The 26,426-nt window shown below is 42.9% G+C and overlaps 1 protein-coding gene across 1 annotated transcript in view; it reads left to right on the forward strand.

Moving 5' to 3' along the window:
* The first annotated feature begins 3,302 nt into the window (after positions 1–3,302).
* Positions 3,303–26,426, forward strand: part of MAML2 (mastermind like transcriptional coactivator 2) — a 361,811-nt gene continuing 338,687 nt past the window's right edge. The window contains exon 1 of the mRNA XM_068555533.1: positions 3,303–5,114. Coding sequence (XP_068411634.1) covers positions 4,602–5,114 — 513 coding nt within the window. The 5' untranslated portion in view covers positions 3,303–4,601. The remainder of the gene's footprint in view (positions 5,115–26,426) is intronic.

Raw genomic sequence — 26,426 nt, forward strand, 5'->3', positions numbered from 1 at the left:
CCTTTTTAAAAGTGTGAAATAGAAATTTCAGTCCCATATCTCTATTATTCTTATTTTTCTGTCATATGGAAATAATCCTTAACCTATATGAAGCCACAGTTGAAAGTTGAAGTGAGTGTCCAAAAAGATGCAAGGCAGAGTTTAGAGGAAAAGTGATAGTCAAGTGCGAAGGGTGAAGGATCATGAATGATTTGTTACAAAAGAAGTCGAAGAAAAACGAAAGAATGATCTCTAAAGTATCTCTGATGACCCGGGAAGCATCAGTTCTCGTATGTGACACTACAGACAAGCTTGAGCCAGCTGAAGAGTGAGAGTTCCAACTGAAAGTTTTAAAAATTAATTTATCTATTCTTTTAAATAGCATGCATTTAATTTGTAAAAATGAAAGCACTAATGATTTTAGGGACGTATGATGGCAGCTGACCCAGTTCCTAGGTCAGGCATCGTGTTGGCTTGAAGCATGTTTCCTATTAGAACAGCATTCTGACTGTTGATCAGGAAATGCTAATAGGTAGTTTTGCTGATGTCTGGGGTCACTGCAAGCGAGCAAGCTTCTTCAGTAGGTGTTTGGAGAGTACAAGAGGCTTTTATGTACATGATAACACCAAAAGAATGGCAAAGAGACAGGCTGTCAGGAAATGAGAATTAGCATGGATCACGGGGCCAATAGCAAGTAGTCTAGAAGAAAATAGAAATGTTGAAAAATTAGAATTAACTTTTGCAGGTATTATGACATACTGTATTATTTTATCATCATCATTGATATCATTGATTCTGTATAACACAAAAAATAGTTTGTAAACTTATAAATCTCACATGTCTATGAACTTTTTAGATCTGGGCATTTATTACTATAGTGTTAAATGCTTTGTGTTAGGTAGCTATGGATAGTAGAGATGATGAGGAACACAGATGGACAAATAGAAAGGAACTAATGCTTTTAAAAAAATCCATAGAGCTATTACAGAAGCTTTAGGGATATAAGAGAGGGAACAGTTCCATAAAAGGGAAAGACAAGGAAAAAAAGAAATGTTTATTTTATTGGCAGCTGTATGTAATTGACCATATTTTCTCACTTGTCTGCTCTCGTACTCAGATGAGTAGTTCTATTCACTACTCATTTCTTGGAGGTATTATAGGACTTGCTTAGACTCCAGCATGTTGATTGAGGTGTAATTGCAGCCCTTGAGCTATTTTGGGTATAGTCTGGTTTCCCTGTAACTCCCTTCACACTTGATACTGAGGCAGCAAGTCCAGTGGCTAAGAGAGTACAGGTTTGAAATCAGCCTTGAGTTTGAGTCCTGATGTGTTACTTCCTAGTTACCTTAAATAGTTTAATTTCAATAAGCCTCAGTTTCCTCATTTATAAATGGGGTTAATAATACCTCTCCCTCAGGATTGCTGGTGGATTAAAGGAGATACATATGTGAAGTGCTGTGCCTGAAACAGTGACTGTAAATAAATAGTAACTGAAGTGAATGGAAATGAGGATGTGGATGATAATGATGTCAGCTTGAAATTAAATGGCCGTAAAGGGTAAATTTGTACAAAAGACAACGTAAAGGAGTGTCCCACAACACTAGAATATAGTATGAAAATGCATTAAATTGTTGCTTGACAAGTTTTTAAGGTGTGTCCTTGCCTAGCTTAGAATTCAAAGTTTATGTCATTTAGGAATAGCGGATTTGACCAAAAACTCTGTTATTAATCAAAACCCGTGTTACTGCAGGACTGTAGAGTGAACAGTAAATTTTAATTTAAATATTGAATTTTTTCTCTTTTATCAAGTATGATTGCTAAATATAAAGTACCGATAGCAATAGAAAGAAGATAATGTCTAATGAATACACCTTCTTAAAAATCAAATATAAAATGATCAAAACTCCTTCACTTTTTAATGACGCCTCATGAGAGAGTTCTGCGTTCAAATCTGCATACCTAACAAAGATATATTTCTGCCTTTCTCCATGAGTGGTGAGGAACTTAGCCTTGGAAGGGACAGGCAGAAGTATGTTCCAACGAGAAGTAAAAAAGTTATATTGCATCAGAATGCACTTGTCCCAAATTCCAAACTTGCATTCCAGGATTTGTGAAAATAAAATGAACTAATGTAGGCCAGCCTATCGAGAACTAAACTGTAGATAAATCCAACCTTAAAATGTTTGCGTTGATCTTACCGATTCACTTCTATCCACAGCTCAGTTTGAAGCAGGACCGTGTTACTGAGATGCCAGAGTTGGTTTAAATTAACAAAGCCCCATTGCTTGAGACCTCAAATCCAAATGACTTCCAAGTTAGGGTACACAGAATATTTACGGACCTGACTATACCAATCTTGTGTTCACCTTAATTTATTCTCCATAATTGATAATAATAAGCAGAATCCAATATACATTTTGAGGTCTTAAAGGTAGGATTATCTGAAGATGAGGGGACAACAGTCTGTGTCAGAGATCTATTTGGTTTGTGTTAGTAAACTTCTTGAAACTCGACTGCTACATAATGATTTTCCTCATTGTATATGTAAATCAGACAGCTATGGAGACCCCAGATCTTGCATTAGGTTTGTCGTGGGCAATCTTGTATTTTCAAAGAAATCTTTTTTTTTTTTTTTCTGTCTGGAACTGGTATTGGTAATTTCATCATGGTAAACTATTTTAGTTATTCTTACTGATTTGCTTGTGATCACCCAGATTGACTTATCCAGAGACGTACAAAGCGGGCGGGCAGGTAGACAGACACCCGCCTGTCCTTTAGGAGCTAATGATGTGATTTCCTCTCCTCCCCCTCCTCCCCCCTCCCGCAACGCGCGCACACACCCTACGTCTCCCTGTGACACTCTTGAACATCTCCTCCGTGCTCACCCAGCTCTTGCTAGGGTGCTCAGGGGTGTCATGGACAACATACTGAAAAATGAAAATGACATCCTCAGGGGGGCGTAACGGAGGTCTGGAAGGGAAAATACATCCCCTGGCCGGGAATTTCTTCAACATTTCGAGCTGGTGAAGTAGTCGACTAGAGGTTGGGGAATTTCCCCAGCCTTCTCCCCCGCCCCGGAGCCGAGGCGGAGGCCGAGCTGCGCGCGCCGCCGCCGAGATGCGCAGGCTTTGGGATTCACCTCTTCAGCCGCTGGGAGGCCCTCTGCGTTCCCCTTTCCCCGGCGCCGGCCGCCTTGCTCGCCTGTGCAGTGGCACCCGCCTTCCACCAGGGAGCCTCGGGCGAGCGCTCCCCCCGCCCCCCGCCCCCCGCCCCCCCCCCCCCCCCCCCCGCCTCGCAGCTCGCTGGCTCTCTCTTTCTCCCTCTGTCTCACTCTCTCTCTTTCTCTCCCTCTCCTATCGGAGCACAATGAAAGCCTGTGTATCGCCGTGACTCCGGGCAGCGGAGCCAGTGTCAGCCCTAGCGGCGAACAACAGACGGGAAAGAGAAAGGAAAAGACCAGCTACTTTCTTTTCCATCTCTAAAGCGGAGCAATCCAAGAGATAGAACCACATTGCTTATTGCGAGTCCAGACCCTCAGATCCACTGGCCGGGGATGGAATGTACAAAAGTGGACAGAAAAGTGGCTGGACATGACTCGGTGCAATTTGCTGGAAGTTTGTAAGTTTGACCATCGTTTGTAAATTACTCTCGGAGGAGTTTGTCTCTCTTGATACTGTATTAGAATCGAGCCGGGGGTGAGGACTAGGGACGTAAGCGGGAAAGAAAAAAATGTGTTGAAGGATCTCTCTCAGTGGCTAGTGACTTCAGACTGCTTTCATTTAAGGCTGGGAAACCTTAGAGGGAATGAGGATTTTACTGGTGATTGGATTAGCTGAAGAAAAAAGCATGGTCCAAAAGTCCAGTTACTGACATTAACAATTGAAAAGCTGCCTCCCGTTCTTTGGGGAGAGGATCACATCCTACAGTCCCCCAAAGGGGAGAAAACACCGGAGCAAAGGGAAAGGGAGGAACAATTAAAAGCCAAAAGACAGTATCTCTTGATTTTTGTACGTTTTGAACATTGACTTCAAAAAGCTTCTGAAACAGCACTTTTTTTTTTTTTTTTTTTAACCTGAGGAAAAGTAAAGGCCGTGGGTTACAGAGACCATGGTAGAAATGGGTTTCTCTGCAGAAACATCCCCATAAAGAATCTTCCAAAACAACTAGGTGAGGGGGAGTCCAGCTCTGTATTAATACCTCTCACAATTCCCTTTGCTGTCTGTTCCTGTCTCTCACTTGACAATCCCTGAATTCTTGCTCTTACCCCCCAGATCGTGTGTTTACAAAGTACCTAGTGGCTCTTGTCAGCTTGGTGGGGGGAGAAAAACCCCACTAACTCTGTCCAACTTCTCCAGAGCTGTCAAATGCAATTAGAGTAAGTTGATCAGGGTTTGTTTCCAAATTACCCTCTGCGATTGGTTTCTGTTCTTTCTCCTCACCCTCTTTTACTCACTCCCCTCCCCCATACCTTCTCCACTACTCCCCCCAACCTCTGAAGACCTCTATTCATGTGGCCCTGAACACTGAGCGCACATTGTCAACAGCAGATTTGCCTGCACTAACCAGCCATAGCCTCCTTCCACCTCACCATCCCAGAGGCAGCAATCATTGTGTCCAGTAAGATGGGGGACACAGCGCCCCCGCAGGCCCCCACAGGAGGGTTAGGGGGGGCCCCTGGGGCGGGGCTCCTTGGAGGGGGCTCGGTCACCCCGAGAGTGCACAGTGCCATCGTGGAGCGCCTTCGGGCTCGGATCGCCGTCTGCCGCCAGCACCACCTGAGCTGTGAAGGACGCTACGAACGGGGTAGGGCCGAGAGCTCAGACCGGGAAAGAGAGAGCACCTTGCAGCTCCTGAGCCTCGTGCAGCACGGCCAGGGGGCGAGGAAGGCTGGCAAGCACACCAAGGCCACTGCCACTGCTGCCACCACTACAGCCCCTCCCCCGCCACCTGCTGCCCCTCCTACAGCCTCCCAAGCGGCAGCGACAGCGGCCCCACCGCCCCCACCGGACTATCACCATCACCACCAGCAGCACCTGCTGAGCAGTAACAATAATGGTGGCAGCGGTGGGATCGACGGGGAGCAGCAGACACCGGCCTCAACCCCGGCGGACCAGAGGAACTCGGCCCTGATTGCGGTAAGGCACCTGGTTTTCTCCTGATTCTGGCTGTGGTCGTGTGGACTTTGGCGAGGGTAGAGCTGGCCTCGGCCTGACGTAGAGTGGACGGCGGTGCAAAGGGCCAAGATGCCACCTGACTACCTCAAAGGCTATTGGGTGTCTTGTTTGTGAGGTGTTACTAAACCCGTACTCGTCAAGTCCTGCTGGTGTTCATTCGTGGGTTTTCCTCCACCTGTAGAGTATTCCTTAAGTGGTAAGGAACTTGAGTTTTCCAGAGTTTGCTCTGGGGTCCAGAGCTTGCAGAAGGATTGACGACGAGCGGCAAGATCTGAGCCGTTGAGGAAGGTCTTGTCTCAGGAAGCCTCCTGCTTTGGCGAGCCAGCACTGATTAGGCCCAGCAAGCCATGCTTAGCCTGAAAGCATTTGTTTAGCAGTCCAGATGACCTTTAGCCAAGCCTTTTCCTTCTTGTCCTATTTCCCCTTCCTTCTTTGAAGTGGCCCCTTCTCCTTGGGTCAGGAGAACGTAAGTGGTAATCTCTAGCAGAGCAAGTTCCCTGAGCGTTCCCTCACTCAAAACCAAAAACTTGGGGAAATAGCCCAAAGACTGGTGAGGGAGTGTTTTTACAAGGCCTGCTCCCTGATTTCTTACAGACTCCCCCACTGTCCGCATCTAGCTTCTTTCCACAGGCACTACAATCAGATAGTGCCCACTTACAGCCTTCACTAAAATGGGCAGGCGCAAAGGGGCTGTTTCCATGCTGTCATCCTAGAGAGTGCCTTGTCTTCAGCCATTCCTGGTGACAGGACATCCAACCTGAAAGTTGTGATTAGGTTTCTGGCTGGAAGTTCTTCCTCAGAGGTATAGACACACCTCATCCCAGAGGGGGTAGCCCTTGACTCATTGGTTCTTGGTGCTAGTCCTGGTCAGGTGACTGCCTGCCGTGTGCTGGCTTTCCCCCCAAAGCTGCTGGGCCCATAGCCTCAGGGTAGAAGGTGGAGCCCTGCCCTGCAGCCCTGCAGCCCTGCAGCCCTGCAGCCCTGCAAACTTCCTCCATTTCTGAGTTCTGTGGGGATTCGGAAGTCCTGTGTCCGCTCACAGCACAGCTCCAGTTTGCCCAAGCCAGCCCTAATGAAAGTCAGCAACAGGAAATGGCCATGCAAGCTGAAACGTCCTCAAAAAGCCCAAAGGAGAGGAGGGCACTGGGTTGAACTCCTTCTCCAAGGGAGCTTGAGAAGGAGCTCTAGGGAGAGGACATCCTCCAACCAGGCCCCTAGGATGCTTCTCTGTGACTCCTTATCCCTGGCCTGGGTCTGTGATGGTTGAAGTTTCCAGAAAGTCTGGGGGCTGGATTGGTGCTGTTCTATTCCACCACACATTTTGCTTGAGATGCCTAGAACTGCAACTTCCTGGCGCCAACTCCAGACGAAAGATAACTGCTAACAGTTAAACTGCCCAATGTTTGTTGTTTTATCCTTGGATACAATTAGCCTGTGGGGTTATATTAGTGCTTCAAGGCCTAATTTCCTTTCCCTTCCACCTGCTCTATCCCCACCTCTCCCTGGAATTCCCTAGGACAGCAATGAGAGTTTGTTTCGTGAAAGAGACATGTTGAGGTAAAGGGGGGCGGGGCGGGTAAAGAATCACTCAAATGGAGGGAAGAATGAGGTTTGTATGTGAGTGTGTGTGTCCCTGGCATCTGCAGCCAAAAGCATCTAAATGCCTTGATTGTCCCCAGTAAATTTATAATCTGTCTGCAAGTCTCCCAATAATACTGCCTTGTGTGCTTCACAGTCTCCTGGTAAGTGTTTCTGGGGGTGATACAGGGAACCAGGCGCCCAGCCCTTCTCAGTGGAGAAGACAGATCTCTGTCCTGGGTGCCAAGATTGGATGTGGCCTTCACATCCCAGCCGCTGCAAGGAAGGTGTCTGCTTATGGCCTCGTTCTTTTGGTTTTTGCTTTTCTCCCACTTGGAAGGAAGATGAGGCTGCCTCTTTCTCCTGGGGGCTTGGGGATGCGAATTGAAACCAACTTCAGTGGTTATTGTAACTTTACGATGATAGCAATATCCATGCTGGGAGGAAGTGAGAGCACCATGTCTGGCCTTTCCCCACTGGAGGCTTACTGCTGCAAAAGGCAAAGGTGGCTGTGCCTTCCCTCCTGTTCTAAAAGGGAATCTGCTTTCTCTCCCCTGACTACCAACCATCTCCTAAACATCCCCTTAGAGGAGCTCCCTCCCCGAGTGCCGAGAAGACTGATGAGAGGTGCAGTGTGAGTTAGGAGTAAAAAGTCCAGTTTATTTCTGATGGTGGCTTTTCACTGCAAACCTGTGCCATTGCAAGGGTTGATCCACCACCCCCCTTTTGGTTATTGGAAATTCCCTTCTCCATTTTAGCTTCTAAATTTGGCGCTCTGTTACTCAGCATGGTACTCAGAGATGGTGATGCAAGTACTGTATTAACCTGATAACATTGTGTCCGAAGGGAGGCCTGGGCATTTGGGAGTGATTCACTAAGCCTGTTAAATCTGCAGGTCTCACTTCGCTCAGGATCCTCTTATTTTCAGAAACACCATCCATTTAAAGGGGCCTTTGCGCAGAATGGGTGTCAGAATTCTTTCTTAATACTGTGTCCATAACTAGATTTATTTCTGTCTGGGTCTGGGTGTGTTGAAGGTATCCCTTTAATAGTTAATTCGTATGCCCTAAGTGGCCATAAATGTCCTTTGGAGAAAAGGAGAGAATATTGATCATCTAAAATCGAATATGCACGGTGTCCTCAGATGAAAGCCCTGTGTCCTGCGTACCTGCTAGTACAATGCCTTGTATATAGTCAGTAATATTTGAATGAGGGTGGAAAGGGAACTTCTGTTCTGTGGGATAGTGCTGTCTTTGAGGGGTGTGAAACTACAAGAAATATATAATGTCTGAGATTTTCAATAGCCTGAGTTTCAAGAACAAGAACAATGCAAGAAATAACCTCCAAGCTGGTTCTAATTCTGTCCACATTGAGAGCCTAATTCTGCAGCCCTTACTCAGCCAGTTTCTTCATTTAACTCAAGTGCAAGTTCAGGGGAAGCCCCATTACTGCAGCGATTGCAGGAACAGGGCCTTTAAAGAGGGCCTGGATTGTAAGGGTTTAAGCAGATCTGCATTTCTAACCACTTGGAGCAGGCTTTAGGCACTAAATCATTTTCCGGTGAAGTATGTTTGAATCTTTGAATGAACTGTGAAACTGAATAATTGCTGGTCCATGGAACAGAAAGGTTTAGAGCTTCCGTGGTGCATTATTAATCTTTCCCTTTTGCCTGAGACAAGCTCTTTTTCTGTTGCTTAGACTGTGTTGCTAGGCTGGATAGATAAGTGGTTCTAAGTCATCTTTGGCTTCAGAGATTATCTTTTCTCTAATGTAGTGTGGAGGAAAGAAAACAGATCAGACAAGGAGACTGCATCCTCGGCCTGTGCCTGCTTGATCACTAACGAGCTGGGTGACCTAGGACAAGTTACTTAGCAGTCATGTGTAAAACAGAACAATAATGCTGCCCTAGCTCGCTGAGAAAGCCAATGAATGTGTGTTTCTGAATAGGCTTTGGAAAAAAATTAAGCACTGCAGAAATGCAAGGCATTATTACTAGTATTACTAATAATAAGCTACTAGACAACAAATCATAATACCAGTTTTTCCAGGGATTAAAAGTATACTTAAGCTTTCAGTTGTCTGTTTTAAATGGCGAAATAGCTTTTATTGTAAATAGAGGGGTTGGTATTTCAAATTCAATGCTGTCAAGATAAGACTGAGCTCTCAGAGTACTTAAGTGTGCCCGAAGGTCCCAGGAAATCCTAGTGAAAATGTGCAACGGTGTGAAAGTGTTTAGGGTCTTTTACAGGCCCCTGCACAGACCTGAAGAGCTTTGGAAAGGCGTGTGACACACGTCCCCCGGCGTGTGTCAGGAATATTAGAAAAGTAGTTTGCACAAATGACATGGGAAAGTTAACTATTTTGTCAACAATAGTCTAAAATGTTAATTGTTAGCCTAAGAAAGTCAAACCAGTTAAATCATTGCCAGAGTCCCCTGGTTATTTTTAACTGATAATAATCAAGTTTCCAATTGACAGTTCAAAATTTGAGGGCCGTAGGGTGGGCGTGGGGCTGAAAACAGAAACAATTCATTGGCCAGGGCTGGGTGTCTGCAGCTGTCCATGTGGTAAATGTCCTCCGTGGGACAGCGATAGGCGTGTTTACATTGTTTATACGTGCAGCCATCATTTCCTTAAAAACTGACCTATTTTTGTTCTGTTTTCCAGAACAAAGTAATGAAGGGGGAGTTCTTATCTATCCAGAACCTTCCTACTACTTCTTTCCAGTAAAGATAATTGTAAGATCTCACAAAGGCAAAAAGAGTTCAAGTGGAGAGAGAAGTTGGTACACTCCTTTATCAAAAATGGGTAGAAAGCTTGTTTTGACAGCCAAGTAATGTTATTATGTCACCCAAGAGGTCTTGCTTGTTTAGGTCAATGTTTATTTATAGAAGGCATCTGCTTTCTTTGAAATAATGTCTTTGCTAGGTGATGCTTATCAAATTTTTCTCAACCTTAAAGCTTAGTGCGGTATGGCTCCCCTCTGCCAGTAAACCTTTTGTTAAGTACCGAGACAAACATGGGTGTCCAAATGTTCTTAGGCATAACAAATATGACTGAAAGGGTGGCCTTCATTAGCTGTTTTTGTTTTTATTGTTGTTGTGTGTGTTTGTTTTTAGCACTGCTATTTAATCTCAAAAAGCTTAGAAGGAAATTTGAAAAAAATCATCCAGTTCTTCTATGCATGGCAGCTAAACCATTCCGAGTGGCTTCTACTACTTCCTTGTATTTTAATCCAGTCCCTTTTATATGATCATAGGCAGGATCATGTTTAATGAAAACAATTCTAAATTCTTTCTTCTGCATTTTCATGATAATTTCCCTTATACTTTAACAGGTTCTGTGGGAGAATAGAGAAATACAGCTAAAGAGCTAGTCCCTTCTTACTTACAGGCTAGTCGTCAATCAAGACCACATGGACACAGTAAAAGTACTTAACTAGGTAGAGTGGACCAAAACTGATATAGAAAATCAGAGGGAGAGAGGAATAAATATTTATTGAGCCCTAGAATGTCAAGGCACTTTTATTGTATACTTTATGTAATGCTTAAAAAAAAAGAGAGAGAGAGAGAGATGAGTAAGCAATATTTGGCTATTTTACAGATAAGGAAACTGAGGCTTAGAGATTTAGTAAATGGAAGAATTTCATGCATAGATTTTCGAGTTTGACCCGTGTTTGATCCCTCCTCACACCTACCAGCTGTATGAGCTTGGGGAAATAATTTTCTTTTTGGGCATCAGTATCTTCATCTGTAAAATAAAGCTAATATTCTTTAGCATAACAGTCAGCGTAGTGCCTGACACATAGCGGGTACTCAAAACATGAGTGCTGTTAGTAGCTGGTAGGAGAGAAAGTCAAACCCAGGCCAGGCAGCACTTGTTGGAGAATGTGGGTCCCCAGCAGGCCTGGGAGGAGCAAGAGAGAAGGTGGAATGAGGAGTGGGGCTGCTGGGTGCCAATGTGGGTGAACCTTGGGTGTCTGGGGACAGAGAGTGGAGCCTGGTTGACACTGTGGTCGCGTGTGAGCAGTGAGGGGAACACGTGAGGCCGATCTACCTCCTGGAGGGTCCGGAGCTCTGGCAAGAGTGTATCAGAAGCCCTGGGAAATGGTCGAGCGAGGAAGGCTCAGAGGAGTCAGCGTCTGCGAAGCAATAATAATCCTTCATATACTTGAAGACAAGTATTACATTTCCCCTCCAGCAGCCTCTTCTCATTGCGCACTGCCTAAGTGTTCTGTATTACCTATCTTCAAGTCCCTTGAGCTGCTTAATGCCTTGCTATTTACACACTTCTCCCATTCACTGTGAGTTATATACAGCGTGACATGGCCTTTGGCATTGAAAGGAGATGGTTTTAAAAGCACAGTCGCTAGACGCAGAAGAGAAACTAAAAGAAGCCGAACCAACTACACCTCTCTTCTTGGGCTGGCTAAGCCTTCCAGTGCAAATAAGAATTTCCCCCGTGGGTAAAAGTAGGTTCTCTTGATGTTCAACTGATCTTCCCAACAAATGAGTTTATTAACTTGGAAAAGGTCTTTTCATTAAAACAAACAAAAAAAAATCATGAGCAGAAATTTATGAGAAGCTGTGAGCCCAGATAGTCTTTGAGATTTACTTGCTTTCTTCCTTGCTTTTTAATTACAGGTGGGTTACAGATCTTTTACTCTCCCTAAGGTCAGTTAGATACCGGTTTCCCCTATTTGGTCCATGTTCACAGGGCACAGGGAAGGAAGGCTCCTATGGAGTAGATGGCTGAGGGAAAAAGTCAACAACTCCTTCCCTCCCTGATTCGAGGCAGGATGCTGGGATACTGACCATAGCTGGAGTGGCTCTCCATCTTCGGCTACTAGCTCTGACCCTTTCCTATACATATCTAAGGGACAGGTGTGAAAGAGTGAAAGCTGTTCTTTTTCCTTGGAGAGGGGATGAAGAGAGAGGTTTATATATTCTCCGCAAGGCTTGAAGAAGACTAGGGAGTCGGGCCCTACCACAAGCAAATTGCCAAAGGAATGGCTAAGAAATGGGCAGATAGCAGTATTTGACATGCACTGTGGTCTCTGTGGGTCTTAATGGTTTTAGCAAAAGTTCTGAAATTTCATATCAAGATTGTGGACATGGGTGCTTTTTCGAGTTTGGGGAAATTATCCATGAAGTCAATAAAGAATCATTGTGCAGCTATTCTATGCCAAGAGAATGAATGTATCCATGATGAGCGATTTGATATAGCCTCTGTCTTCTTGGAGTTTACAGTCTGAAAGGGGTGTGGGTGTGGTTGGAAACAGAAGTGTTAAAGTCAGCTTGAGGTGGCAAGACATCGTAACACTTAAGAACCTGGGGTTAGGGTGAGACTACCTGGTTTCAAGTCACAGCTCTACAACTTACTAGCTGTGTCTTCTTGGTTAATTTAATTAAACTCTCCAGCCTCAGTTTTCTCACCTGTAAAATGGAATGATAGTGATATAACTAACTACTTCCTGGCACCTAGAAGAGGCTCAATACATTTTAGATGTGAGATGATAATTTATTATTAAATTATTATTTAATTTATTATTAATGTGAGAAGTGACATAGTCAAGTCAGATTCGTGGTTTTTCCAGCTCAGGATTCTATCCCCAAAAGGATGTCAGGGATATTTTATGCAAGGGATGGCTTTTCTCTTTATATTTATTTAAAATGGTTAGTGAAGTATACCATATTACCCAGTATATCCATACTATCCCTAAATAGTTTACTATGGAGATGCCATCTGGGATGGGTTTACATTTCTATGAAATGGGTTGAATAGTGTCCTTCTCCAGAACAGGATCAGTTAATATCTCTTCCATTCCTGGGATTCTAGGACTCCTAATCTAGAACTTGACTAGAGGGAGTGTTTATTTGACTCCTTACTTCTTCTTGAATAAAGGCTGGGTTTCCATTTAGTTGCCCAGGGAGTGTGTTGTGGACTCTGGGGGTAAATGAGAAATTTAGACTATTGAGAATTTGGAATGATTAGAATGGAATAGTCCAAATTTACCAATTTAACTGAATTATTAATTCATACTGACGAATAATTCTTAAGTGAATCTGGTCACAGAGTCGCAAAGAGTTAGCAGTTCCCTGCTGTGGAGATTTAAATGTATGCTTTTGAAAGCCAGGTCCCTTGCTCGAGTTGCCAGGGAATCAGTTCTCTCACTGCAACCGCACACAAACAGGCGGCACGAATTTGCCCTCTTCCCAACCCCGACCTGGAGCATGTTGAAAATTTCAAGGCTTGATGTGGGTCTTAGCTTGGAATCTCTTCTTTGCTCAGTACCTCCTCATGTGTGACTTTCCATAAGAAACACGAGGAAAATGCTGCCAAGGCTTCAAAGCGAGTTTCTGTGAGGATAATTCTTAATCAGAAGCACAGTGTTTCTATGAAGAAGTGACAGGATTGGAATGTGCATAATCTTGTTCTTGGTGGATGATATTTGGATAAGGACGGATTTCTTGGTTCTAACTCAGAGCAAAGAATGTAGTCAAAACTTTTTTGGTAGTTTCTTTATTCCCCATCATTTAAACTTACATTCCCCTCCTCCTCTTGAAGGATAATATTCTGAGGAAATGTAGAATCAAACTCGTGTTGGGTTTGTTTTGTTTTATATTGTTTTTAACAGTGTTCTTGCTTCCAGAGTCACGGCTGGTTCCTATGTTAATATAGAATCATTAACATTGTCGTTTTAAAAGTTCTCTTTTGTCAGAAATGTGGTTCAGTTTTCCAGCACACTAATAACTCTCACCCACATGAAGCTCAACACCTTGAATTCCTCACTGTACAACAGGCTTCTTTTCAGGTAGTTCTGAAGGATTTGAACAGAAAGTTAATTACATGTCTTTTTCTTTTTTTTTTTTTTTTCCCAGAAAATTTACTTAAGGCCAAAGTTTCCTTCAACTGCTAATAACTTACCAGGGGTTTGTTGGATACACAGTATAATCTCTTAGAGTCATGGTAACCAGGGTGCAAAGAAGTGGCTTAATTGAATACAATGTGTACTGTACTGTGTCTTTGGAATGATGATTGCCACACTTCGGTGTACACTGCTCATTTCTGGCGGTCTCTGGAGTCTAAATTATGTAAAAATAAAAACATTCTCTGGCTGAGCAGCTGAGAAACTAATTTTTCGTTGTTGTTCACCTAAGTAGGCCCATACTTGCTAAACCGGCAAAGGCTTGCACATTTGATTGCCACACTGCACCATGTAATTTCAGACAGCAAAACCTGTGTGCTGGTGGTATTATCCCACTTGGTTGTTTCACAGAGGTGTTGAAAAAGAGCAAAGTACAGACATAAGCGTAAACAGGAAAGAGCAGTGGTCCTTCTGACAGAAACACAGGGCAGAGGCGATAGATCAGGAAAGTTTGCACCCAAGTCCTGTAGCCATTGCACCAACGAGAGCTTCCTTTTCTCGCTTAGATTCTTTGCATGTGCATCTGTTTGCAGGCTCAATCCCCCGGAGAGAGATTCTGAGCTGTCTTTGTGCTAAATTAAACATTAGTTTTCTCCTTGGGAACCTGATCTTCCAAAGACTAGGCAACAGTATCTTTCCGAGAGAGCTCTCAGCTCCCTCAGGAAGAGGCTAGCTCAGGAGCTTTCTCACCTCCACTGTCTGCTTCGCTGGTGTGAGCGTGTGTTGCATGTGAATGTTTTGTCTAACCGGGTCTAGAAGCCCTTAGAGCAAAGACTTGTACTCTTAGTTTTGGTATAATGCAGGAGGAACCATGCTGTCTTAGAATGTATTAAATGGAAATGATCAGAGCAACACCCAGATCATGGAAGATTTCAACCACCCATGGGAAGGAGTTTCCTTTGCTCACTGCCCCCCAAATTCCAAACCCACAGCAATGAAAGAGGGAGTATGTGGCAAAATAGAAGCCATCTCATTTCTGACCTTCTCATCTCCGTCCTGCCCATCCCCTAAGAGGGCTAGTTCATATTGATCTAAAAATAGGCACTATTCTATCAATTTATACAGTCTCATGAACCCTTCGAGAGAAAACAGATCAAACCTGTTTCTCATAGGTGAAAAAATTAAACCCCATTTAAAAGCAAACACTCCAAGTTCCCATAGCAGTAGAGGTAGAACTAGAACCCAAGTTTTCTGACATCTATTCCAGGTTATAAACAGTAGCCCTTTTAAATAAATCTATAAAAAGAACAGTTAAGGACAATGTAGGATTTATATTAGTTTTGATAGTAGAAGGAGCATGGAGTTTAGAGCCTATGGTAAGCTGTTTTTTATTTTTTTTAAATTTAATTTTGGGGCTTCCCTGCTGGCGCAGTGGTTGAGAATCTGCCTGCCAATGCAGGGGACACGGGTTCGAGCCCTGGTCTGGGAAGATCCCACATGCCTTGGAGCGACTAGGCCCGTGAGCCACAATTACTGAGCCTGCACGTTTGGAGCCTGTGCTCCGCAACAAGAGAGGCCGCGATAACGAGAGGCCTGCGCACCGCAATGAAGAGTGGCCCCCTCTTGCCGCAACTAGAGAAAGCCCTCGCACAGAAACGAAGGCCCAACACAGCCAAAAATAAATAAATAAATAAATAAATAAATAAATAAACCCAAAGTTTAAAAAAAATTTATTTTATTTTATTTTTTTTTAACATCTTTATTGGAGTAAGTTGCTTTTTAAATGATCACAATGATTCCTTCCATCCCACACGCCCCTTTGTAATGCGACTTTACCACTCCTCCCATTGAAAAGTGGATGCTATTTCTCCCCAGTGAACCTTGAGTAGCCTTGCGACTTGTTTTAACCAAAAGTGTATGACAGAAATGGCATTGTGCTACTTCTGAGAATGGGCTTTAAGAAGCTCTCTTAGACGTAAAATTTGTTAAGGGTAAGTCTTAAGTGTTCTCCCATAAACAAATAAACAAGTAAGTAAATAAAAATAAAGAGGACAGGAGAAAACTTTGGGAAGTGACAGATATGTTTTTGGCCTTGATGGTGGTGCTGGTTTTCTGGGTGTATACTTATCCCCAAACTCATTGAGTTGTATACATTAAATACGTACAGCTCTTTATATGTCAATCATACCTCAGTAAAATGGTTAAATAAAAAAACCCTCTTGGGACACTGAGACCACAATATAATGAAGCTGGTCTAGCCAACTGGAGGATGAATGTCCACATGCTGAGAACCAAGGTACCCCTGCCTCTAACCAGCACCAACTGGCAGCACAAGAGCGGGGCCACCTTGGACCAGCCAATCCTCCAACTCAGTGGAGCCAGATGAGTGAGTGAGTTCAGGTGGAATCAGCAGAGGAACTGCCGAGCCGACCTAGAGGATCATGGGAAATAGTGCATAGTTTTAACTTAGCAGAGGTTGACTGAATCAGAGCCAGAAAACCTTAGCGTAGAAGACAGTTCCGCCTCTTTAGGTGTGTTACCTCAGGACTGGTTACCTAACATCTTTGAAGACTCATTTTCTGCTTCTCGTGATGGTAGAAACTATCTTAAAATGCTGTGAGCATTATATGAGATAATACATAAAAGAACCTAGCGTGTTGTCTGGCACGTGGTGGAGCTTAACAAACATTAGTTTCCTTGCTTTGTCCTTTGTCTCTTCTCGCTGTGTTGTAATTCAACGCCCCCCCCCCCCCAACACCGCCACCTTTATCATCTCACTTTCACTTCATGGCATCAGTGTTCTCATAGACTTCCCCAGCTCACTGTTCCTCTGAACAATTTATATTTTCCCTCCTGCATGATGGCCTGGTGCTGTCATTCCTCCTAACTACCAAATTTCCAGCATTCCTGTTATGCTCCAGGGAACACGGCTGCCTTCGGTAGTCTACCCTTAAAATAGAAAAGGGTTAACCTCATAAAGATGTCACTCCCCTTGTACTGTTATGCTGCCCTTGGGAGAGTCAAACAGCATAGCAAATATATATGGGCAATGTAATTGCCTTCGATCTTCTAGGTCACAGAAGACGTTGCTAGCGAGTACGGCATCTGGGGGAAAGTAAGCATATTCTGTCTTGGAGAGCAGACTTTCTAACATCTATCCCTGTTATTGTTTTTGTTTTTGTGTTTTTTTTGGTAGCAGATTACTCTACGTGCCTCATTTTTTCCATTTTACACTTCACAATAAATGAATAAAGAGGGAGCGATATAGTGATACTATATTATACTTCTAATACTTATTAGTGATAATATGAGAGTACTGGCCTGGGAACTGGATGTTGAAGATCCCAGTGCTCCCACTGATACCAACTAGTAGCAACTTAGTCAAATTCTTTTACCTCCCTGGTGCTTACTTTCCTTCTTGGAAAAACAATGAGGGGCACTTGGTGAGTGGTTTGGCCCACCTCTGAGGGCCCCTTTGGGTTGATACACTTTGAATAAGTTCCCTGATATTTTGCTTCTGTTTTTCAGCCGTCAATCTCGACTTAAATATATCTGCTAGGAAGAATGGAAAGAAGGAGATGTGACAAGAGTGGGAGTGTTTTGTTTTGTTTTTTAGAGGAAGTGCTAGTGAGGAGGGTCTGAAGTAATCTTGGAAACAAGGTCTAGCCAGCTGGGGCAGAGGGCGAGGGCACAGCCATGTTAATTGCTTAGCACCCTTCCTAGAAGTAATGAGCAAATCACTCCGTATCTGACCCTATTTGATGGGGTTTAGGGTTCCAGTATGAGAAAAACAGTTGTAGGACTAGAGTTTGATTCATTAAAGTGACTTTGGGGGGAAGCACTGATTTTTTTTCCCCCAGATCTCCCAACTACACTTGCAGCATTTTTGTGGGTAAAGAAGTTTTCCAATCCAGTCCCCCAGTGAAATAATTACATGAAATATAAAATATAAACCAAAAAGAAAAATATTCTTGTAGAGCCTTCCTTCCTCAGGAATTGACTAGTCTTTTAGCTGTGTACATCGGTCTCTCCATCTGTTTGTCTCTCTTTCATATACATATAACAATTGGAAAGTGCAGATTAACGGATGGGGTTTTATATGTGCCACCACTTCATTTTTTAAACGTGTTTCCGCTTTAAACGGGAACTACAAAAGAGAGTCACTGAGAAATTGGCCTGGAGGAGGGGAATTCAATCCACTACCTCTTTTCCGCGCCCCCCTCCCTTATCACTGAAACCCTAAACAGAGAGTGTAATCACCTATTTCCCAAGGGCAGCCCTAAGCCCTTAAAACTCAGATCTGTTTAAGGATTTAATAGAACTGGAAAAAAGAAATGCACAGGATCTGCTCCAAATCAACAAAGGAAAATTTACCCAACCAAATATTCAATCTAGAAAATTTCTTTGATAGCACAATCCCTTCCTTCCCTATCTCTTGATTTAGTTAGAGCACAGATCTTCAGATTGCTTCTTTACGACTCCCAGAATCTTGGGGGTCTGTGGATCACATCTTAGGCTCCAGGCCAGCCCAGTGCATTTTCTTTCACAAAGCAAGATAACTAGCAGGAAGCCAAAAGGGGCATTTGGTTGTGGTTGTCATTTATTTTGTTTCAAAGGGTAGACACACTCAGCTTCACTGTTAGATTAGAGCCAGAGAGATGGTGACATTTTCCCTAGTAACTTCTAAACTCTTTAGCTTTTCTTCTAAGATTTTTTTGATTTTTAGATGAAAATGCTTGATATTATGTTTTACAACATGGCTTTTCTTTTTAAAAATACTAAAATAAAGGAAGTCGTGTTGCCTTTCTTTTCCAATAGAATGGGTCTTACTTTTGCTTAGAAAATGTGCCCCAGATTCCCATTACATATGCACACATGCACTTACACACACGCTTTGTTTACCATGGTTATTTTTAGTATATATAGTAAAGTATTATTAGTAAATAGGGACACAAGTTGATTATATTGGTGACTTTACAGAGAAAATAAAAGGGAGGAAATGTGTTAAAGAGTATGGGAAAGATCCGTTTTGCTCCAGAAGACAGGAGTATGCCAAATTGCAGAAAGTAGGAAAGAGAACATTGTATCCCAGTGGTTAAGTGTGGAGTGACAGGAGACCTCCATTCTGGTCCAAGCTTAGCTGCTAACTAACAGGGTGACCTTGGGACCAGTCAGTCCTCCTTTGTTTCTTAGTGTCTCCATCTGCAACCCCAAATGTTTGGATTCCTCAGCACTTTGCTTGGCTGGATTATTCTTGACACACAGGATTTGGCTCATATATCACCTCCTTTGAGAGACCTCCCTGGCTGCTCTGACTAATGTAGACATGCATGATTGATCTCTTTTTCTCTCTCGTCTTCCCCTATCACTTTACCCCTTTATAGAGGTTTTGTTGTCTTCGTAAGTTTTATCACTGAGTTTATGTTGATTCCTTATTTATTTGTGCATTTCCTATCTTTCCGCACTGGGATGTAAGCTCCATGAGACCAGGGACCTTGTCAGTCTTGTGCACCACATGTATCCCAGCCCCGAGAAGTTCCTGGAACATTTTGGATCCACAGTAAATGTTTGTTGAGTGAATGACTAGATTGATGGCTTTTAAGCTAGAGATATCTTATGAGTCCTGCAGGGATGAAAGTAGGAAAGAGAGATGGAGGAACATATAATGGGCCTCCAAGGTCTCCACCTCCTGTTTAATTATGGGTATATTATGTATATATGTGTATATATTATGCATATAATGTGTATATTATGTATGTATGTATACATAATTATATATATTATATAATATATGCACATATATTTGTAATACAGACATATGATTATAAACTTAGTAAGAGATATATAAAGCATATATAACATATATATATAAACACTAGTTTTTAATTACACTAAGGCATATGTGCATATCTATATTATATATAATATATATAAAGATATATCTATAGATATACATATGGAATATAGATATATGCCTTAGTGTGATTGAAAACATGGTTCCAGTGCTACAATTATTTGAAAGACACAGGGGCATGATAATCTCTTAAGATTGTTCCCAGATTGAAATTCGAAAGCCCAGTATCTCATAAGTAAAAAATATTGGTGTAAGGAAAAGGATGATAAGATAGAAATTACACATGTCGAGTGCCTACTGTATGCTGGGTCCTGTGTCAGGCCCTTGGACCACACAGGAGAGACAAAGCTCCTGTTGGATGGAGTTTATATTTTAATGGGGAGGGGTGTAGGGACAGAGAGTAAACAAACAAATAAAGGAATGAGATCAATTTAACTAGTGATACAATAATGCATAGCTCTTTGTTCCTTAAGGTGGCTGATTGGAGATTGATTTGGGTTGATTAGAAGGAGGCAAACACTCTGGGACGTGGAAAGTGATAACCCTAAACAAACAGTTACCCTCAGAGCTCGAAGATGGGCTCCTTTGCCAGTGCCTGCTGTGAGCCTGGACAGCTGCCGGCATAGTGGTACTCCCGGTCCAGGCCGTGTGCTGCTTTGGCCAGTCTGTGTAAGATGCTGGTTCTGATGCTTCTAAAGAGGAGGGTGGCCATGTCAGTACCTTCTGTTCCTTGGAGCTATTGTGATCACTTTGTTAGAAGTCACTGAGGTTTGAGAATTAAGGAGAAATGGCTGAAAGGCTCCTTTTGAGGAAAAGAAGACTGTCACCTGCCTTTAGCTGTAGAAACAGGAAAGAGATGGTCAGGAAATTTGCACCAGGACCATGAGGAGGTGGAGGCATAGCAGGCTCTCAGGAGGCAGGCAGAAGCGGTAACTGGCGTTTGCAATAGTCATCATAATGTCATCCTACATGTACAAAGCCCATGCAGTCCTCACAGAAACCCTGTGCTGTAAATAAGGTGACTGTAGCTTTTTTATTCTAATTAGGAGAAACAAAGTCGGAGCAGCTGAGAAATGCTAATAATATCTTACTTTTGAATAGCAAATTTGCAGTTTATCGAATGTGTATACACAAGTTATCTCCGTTTGTTCTCTGGGGTATTATTATACCCATTTTAGAGACTGCTAAGAGGCTCGAACTGGCCTGTACTAACCCCACTAGTGAGCAGAGCCGTCCTGACCCCTGGGCTCTGCAAGGCTCACAGCTGGCAGAGTGGAGTAGCTGGGCCCCAAATGCACCACTGAATTTGCATCTAAGATGAGGACATTGACTGTCTTGAGCTCCCAGAAGCACACCCACACATATTTTGAAGCAATGACTCGGCTAGAAAGAATGGCAATCATGAATGGAATGAGGATGTCAGACACCCAAGGCACATCAAATCTAGAATAAGGGAGGCTGGAAAACGAGTCTTCTTTTTTTTTTTTCTTTTTTTTAATTCATTAATTTGTAAGAATACAAGTCTAGGTGAGAAAACTTTTTTAATTTATGAAAGCCTACACTTTGCTACCTTTATTTCTTATGAGTCTAGTGAGTCAACCCGCAGGTCTGGGGAGAGAGGGCTCCAAGGTTGTTATGAAGAGAAACTTGAATCAAAGAAGCAGATTCATCTCTAAAACCAAGATTGGTCTAAATTTTTCTCCTTGCTGTTGCTTATTTTGGATGCAGATCTTAGATGGGGCTTAAGGGAGAGACCTGCAGCTCTTTGCTGAACAGTGATTTTGAATACACTCAGATCCAGGTTGAATGTATATTTTATGTTGGTGTGTGTCTTCTCACTACCTGGAGAAAATATAGGAGTTCATAATTGTTAGGATTTTTGCTTCAAGGTGGAGAAGTGCCTTATTTATCTTTGTATTTCCACTATTACAATACTGTCAGATATCTTATAAGCAAGCATTTGGTAAATGTTTGTTAAACTAAACTGTGGAGAGCATGCATTTTTAAAGGACCCAACCTTTTATATTTCTGTGACTAAATGTACCATGCACCAACTGTGAAACATTGATCTTTAAGGTATTCGTTTGGTTCAACATTTTTTAATCACGTTTATTAAGTGTTTAACATAGCAGGCACTCTTCTAAGTGTTTTTTTGAGTACTAACCCATGTTTCCTCATAATCACATGATGAAATAGGTAGGTATGATCTTATTTCCATTAGACAGATGAGGAGGTTGAGGCATGAAATAAAGGGATAGGCCAGGACACTCATTCATGCACGTGGAGTCGGGGTTTGAATGGAGTGGATTATGCTACTGCCATGTATCTAGTCATGGTTTCCAACTGCATCTAGGAGAAGGTAATTATAGGCAATGTCAGACTCTAGCTCACACATGATTCAGGCCTGAGTTTGGAGGCCATGTGCAACAAGACATTTGAATGTGAATAACAATTAGAACTAACTCGTTGTGTAAAATGCAGATAGAATTCTGAATGAACGCCTACAGGCCACAGATTATTCTTTGAGACAGTTCAGTTGCCATTCTCCTGTTTTTTAAGAGTAGAAAGTGCTTGAACATGTAGGATCTGTGAGTGACAAATATGTTTCAATTTGCATGCTGGAGAGGTTGGTAGCAGTCACCTGGAGGGCTGCATAGAGGATTCTAAGGCAATATCCAAGCTCAGCGGGAAAGAGGGCCATGGTGGTTCATTACTGACATCTTCAGGATTCAGGAATCCAAACCTAGAGGATCTTTTTTTTTTTTTTTTTTAATTTTTTTATTTATTTTTATTTTTTTATTTATGGCTGTGTTGGGTCTTCGTTTCTGTGAGAGGGCTTTCTCTAGTTGTGGCAAGCGGGGGCCACTCTTCATCGCGGTGCGCGGACCTCTCACCATCGCGGCCTCTCTTGTTGCGGAGCACAGGCTCCAGACGCGCAGGCTCAGTAGTTGTGGCTAACGGGCCCAGTTGCTCCGCGGCATGTGGGATCTTCTCAGACCAGGGCTCGAACCCGTGTCCCCTGCATTGGCAGGCAGATTCTCAACCACTGCGCCACCAGGGAAGCCCACCTGGAGGATCTTGAATGTAGATTCCTGATGAAATATGAATTCTTCCCATGGAGGAATGTATCAAGACCTGATCACACTGTGAGTGGGGCCTTTACAGAATGAATTTAGGCTTATGTAAGTTCATTGTGTCTTAAAGACAGGTGAGTTCCTTGAAGACATTTTAAGCTCTGCTCTGTCTTGAGAGCTCAGATAAAGTGACTGAGGCTTTTTCAGTATGTTGTAAGGTGCAGTGCAAACTCAGCTGCGCTTCCTCCCTGACTTGCAGTTGTATTACCCCCAATCCCCTCTGACGTGGAAATTCTGGATATACCATTGCTCATGATCAGTACTCTGAAGGAAATCCATTTTTGGTTGAAGTGGAGACAAAAACAATGTAGAAATGGGCAATAAGGCCCTAAACATAAGTGAGATCACTGAAACTTTCTTTTGGGAATCAAATCCTGCTGTAGTTGCTTTTAAAACCTTTTTAAATAGCCAATTTGTGTTGAGCTATTATGTTCAGCCCATAGTAGGCTTCGGGAATGGAGTGGTTCTGTGGTCTCTTGGAAAGTAATTTCGTTTTATCGATAACTTCCTTTGACCCTAGAAGATAAGGGATGTAGCATCTTGAGTTTGTGAACTCCCTGAATTTAATGTAGAATTTTGGGTGATGGCGTACACGCATTTTCCATGTGGACCCGTTCCATAGCTTTGTCAGATTCTTTAAGGATTCCAAGGGCCAAAGAACCTGAAGCCGAGGCTTGTGGTGGTGGGAAGAAGAATCCAGTGAAACTAGGCTAGTGTGATTCTTCAGTCTACACAGAGCAGCCAGTTCTAGGAGATCTGATGTTTCCTTTTGTTTGTGTATTGTTTGCTCTAGTTTCAGGAACCTGAACAGCAAGCACATGTAGCTTTCTTCATGCCTAACATAGTTCCTTTAGCTTGGACTTTTGTTATCTATCTAAACATTTTCGTCTTTCCGAAAGGCCAGCAGTCCTCAGGTAGCAGCTGAACTCTTTGTTCTGTTTTGCAGTATGTTCTGAGCCCCGGTCCAGCGATGTTTTCCTTTGTTTTTAAGTGACCTCTCACCATTTGGAGCCTCCCTTCCCTCCCACCTTGACCTCTAACTCCAAGTTTATGTGTCTCTGTGTCATTGTGGGGAACTTCATGATGAAAAGGGTAAAGCTGGATTGGCGCTTCGTCTCGGGGATTTTTCATAGTAACACTGACTCTTTATTATTAGCTGTGCACTCCAGGCTGCTAGAGTTCGTATTTTGGCAGTGGACCATCAAACACCCTATTTTTAAGAGGCTTTAACTTAGTTGTAAACATGTGCTGTGACTGGGAGCTCGCTTTCTTTACTCATATTTACCAAAAGTGGTTTAACTGTTGAAAAGTTGTTATAAAAAAAAAAAAAAAAAAGCTCAGACTTTGGGACTGTTTTTCCACTCGTCTAACTCAAAACTATGCGCTATCTAAAAAAAGAAAATTTGGCATTTAGTCACTAATTTGATGGTCCAGTCATATTGGTAATTTGAGGGGAGGAAGCAATGGAACTGCTAGGTCATTTTACTTTGACAAATGCCTGTCAAACTTGCATAGAGGGAATAATGGTTGCTACACATGTTAACATGATTGACCAGAACAACTCAAAAAAAGGCAGTCCAATACACTGAGTAAATTGCTTATGTCCTTAAAATTTTCTATATTTAGAATAAAAGCTTTCTATAGACATATTTCCTGCACACTCTAAATTCTCCTAATGGACTTTACTGGTCCCATTAGGAGAATATAAATAATATCCCAAACTCTTGTCGGTGTGCATGTACATACAAGGACCACTGATGTCTGAGGTCCTTAAAAAGTCATATCTAGAAATTTGATGAAGGAAAGAGTATCACAAATATGTTTATTCCTTTTATCTCTGGAAGGAATTTCGGCAAGTATAACAAAACACACATTAATCTTTCGAGGAGATTGTGACTTAGAGCCGTAAAGCAGGATCTTCGGGAATTTAAATGTTCAAAAGGAGGGGTTAAACTTTGACATCTTCCTCTTGTGATTGAAGATTCTAAAAGTAATGTTAGGCCAATTCTTGTGCTCCATCACAAGAGAAATACCAGCTTTCCATGAGGGGTTAGCCTTTCTTCAAACCTTTTTGCAACAGGGGCGGGCAACTGTGCTTCCAAGATTGGCCGCATTTATGAGGGGGAGAGAATAAACGCACACGGGAGCGTGTGTGTTTCAGGGGTCACGAGCCCAGTGGGCAACCGTAAGCTGTGGAAGCGCTTCGGCCTGGAAATCTGGCTAGCTGATGAGTTCATCTTTTCCGCTCAGATCCTGTTGGAAGGCACCTTTCCTCAGTGTTGTTCTTACCCCTCAGGCTGCTTGTAGATGTTCTGTCCTCCCCACATCCCGGGCAGATGAACACCTACACTGACAGCACATGGATTCCACAATGTCCGAGGACATTGGCTTCCTTGGTCCTTGTCATGTAATACGTCGTCTTACAACCGTGCTTCCTGCTCTGACTTTTATAAATTTTTTTTTTAAACTTTGGGTTTATTTATTTATTTATTTATTTATTTATGGCTGTGTTGGGTCTTCGTTTCTGTGCAAGGGCTTTCTCTAGTTGCGGCAAGTGGGGGCCACTCTTCATCGCGGTGCGCGGGCCTCTCATTATCGCGGCCTCTCTTGTTGCGGAGCACAGGCTCCAGACGCGCAGGCTCAGTAATTGTGGCTTACGGGCCTAGTTGCTCCGCGGCATGTGGGATCTTCCCAGACCAGGGCTCGAACCCGTGTCCCCTGCATTGGCAGGCAGATTCTCAACCACTGTGCCACCACGGAAGCCCTCTGACTTTTAAATCACTCTCCTTTTCCAGTGCTTTCAAAGACAAGAACCTTCTGGTCCTGATGGACATTCATTCAGTATAACACACACACACACAACTCACAAGCTCCTCCTGTCTCCATCTTTTTAAGGTAATAAGGAATGGAAGACTGACCGTTTATAAATCCAGAAATTCACAAGAGAATGTCTCCATGCCAGAAGAAAGTTAGTAGGTGGAGAAGACAGAAGCACAGCCAGCCTCACAGTGGGCATGGTCCTCTCTGCTCCTGTCAGTTAGATCTGCTCAGGGGTAGGACAGGATGTTCACCAGGTCATCTCCAGAGTCAATGAACTGTGCTTCCTTGTTGAGTTGCCATGAGCTTGGGTATACCCTTGGGAATATATAGGGAATTAGCTTAGAATTATACTCTTCGGTCAACTGCCCAGAGCTGCTTTGGGGCTATGGTGATGCTCTAAGTGGTACCTTTCATAATGACTCCCTTCTCCTAGCCTCCCAGTGTGTCATCAGACCTTTGATTGCACTTTATTATTAGGTTTGCAGTGGGGCATTAATTGACAGGTGACATAAGCCAATCAATATAACAAGGAGTTAATTCCACTTCATTCCATTTTCCCCTTCTTGAGCTGCAAGTACTTCATAGATATATCCTAATTTATAACACCCCTTTAGTGGAAAAAGCATCATTGCCTAGTTTGCATGTCTCTTATCTCCCTGAACCATCCTGGAAAGCTCTCTGTAGCTTCTGCAGTATGATCTGGTGATTCTCATTGATAAATGTTTTTTGGGTTTTTTTTTTCACAACCATTTGAGCGAAGTACTGCTCTAGGTACCTTGCTGAATTCAGAAAAATCTCAACCAGTTCTCTCAGGGCCAACCTTCTATGTATGAGCTGTGATGTGCTCATTGACTTCGCGGTACTTATTACAACCTGAAAAGTATCAAATTGTTTTGTTTTATGGGTTGTATTTCTTCCACTATTGAATGTAAGATCTTAAAAAATTAAAATAGAATCAAAATTAATTTAATATCAGCAGGAAGATTTTTCCTAAAATTTGTAAGAATATCTCGTCCCTCC

Source organism: Eschrichtius robustus, chromosome 11, assembly GCF_028021215.1.
Source record: "Eschrichtius robustus isolate mEscRob2 chromosome 11, mEscRob2.pri, whole genome shotgun sequence".
NCBI classification, from domain to species: domain Eukaryota; kingdom Metazoa; phylum Chordata; class Mammalia; order Artiodactyla; family Eschrichtiidae; genus Eschrichtius; species Eschrichtius robustus.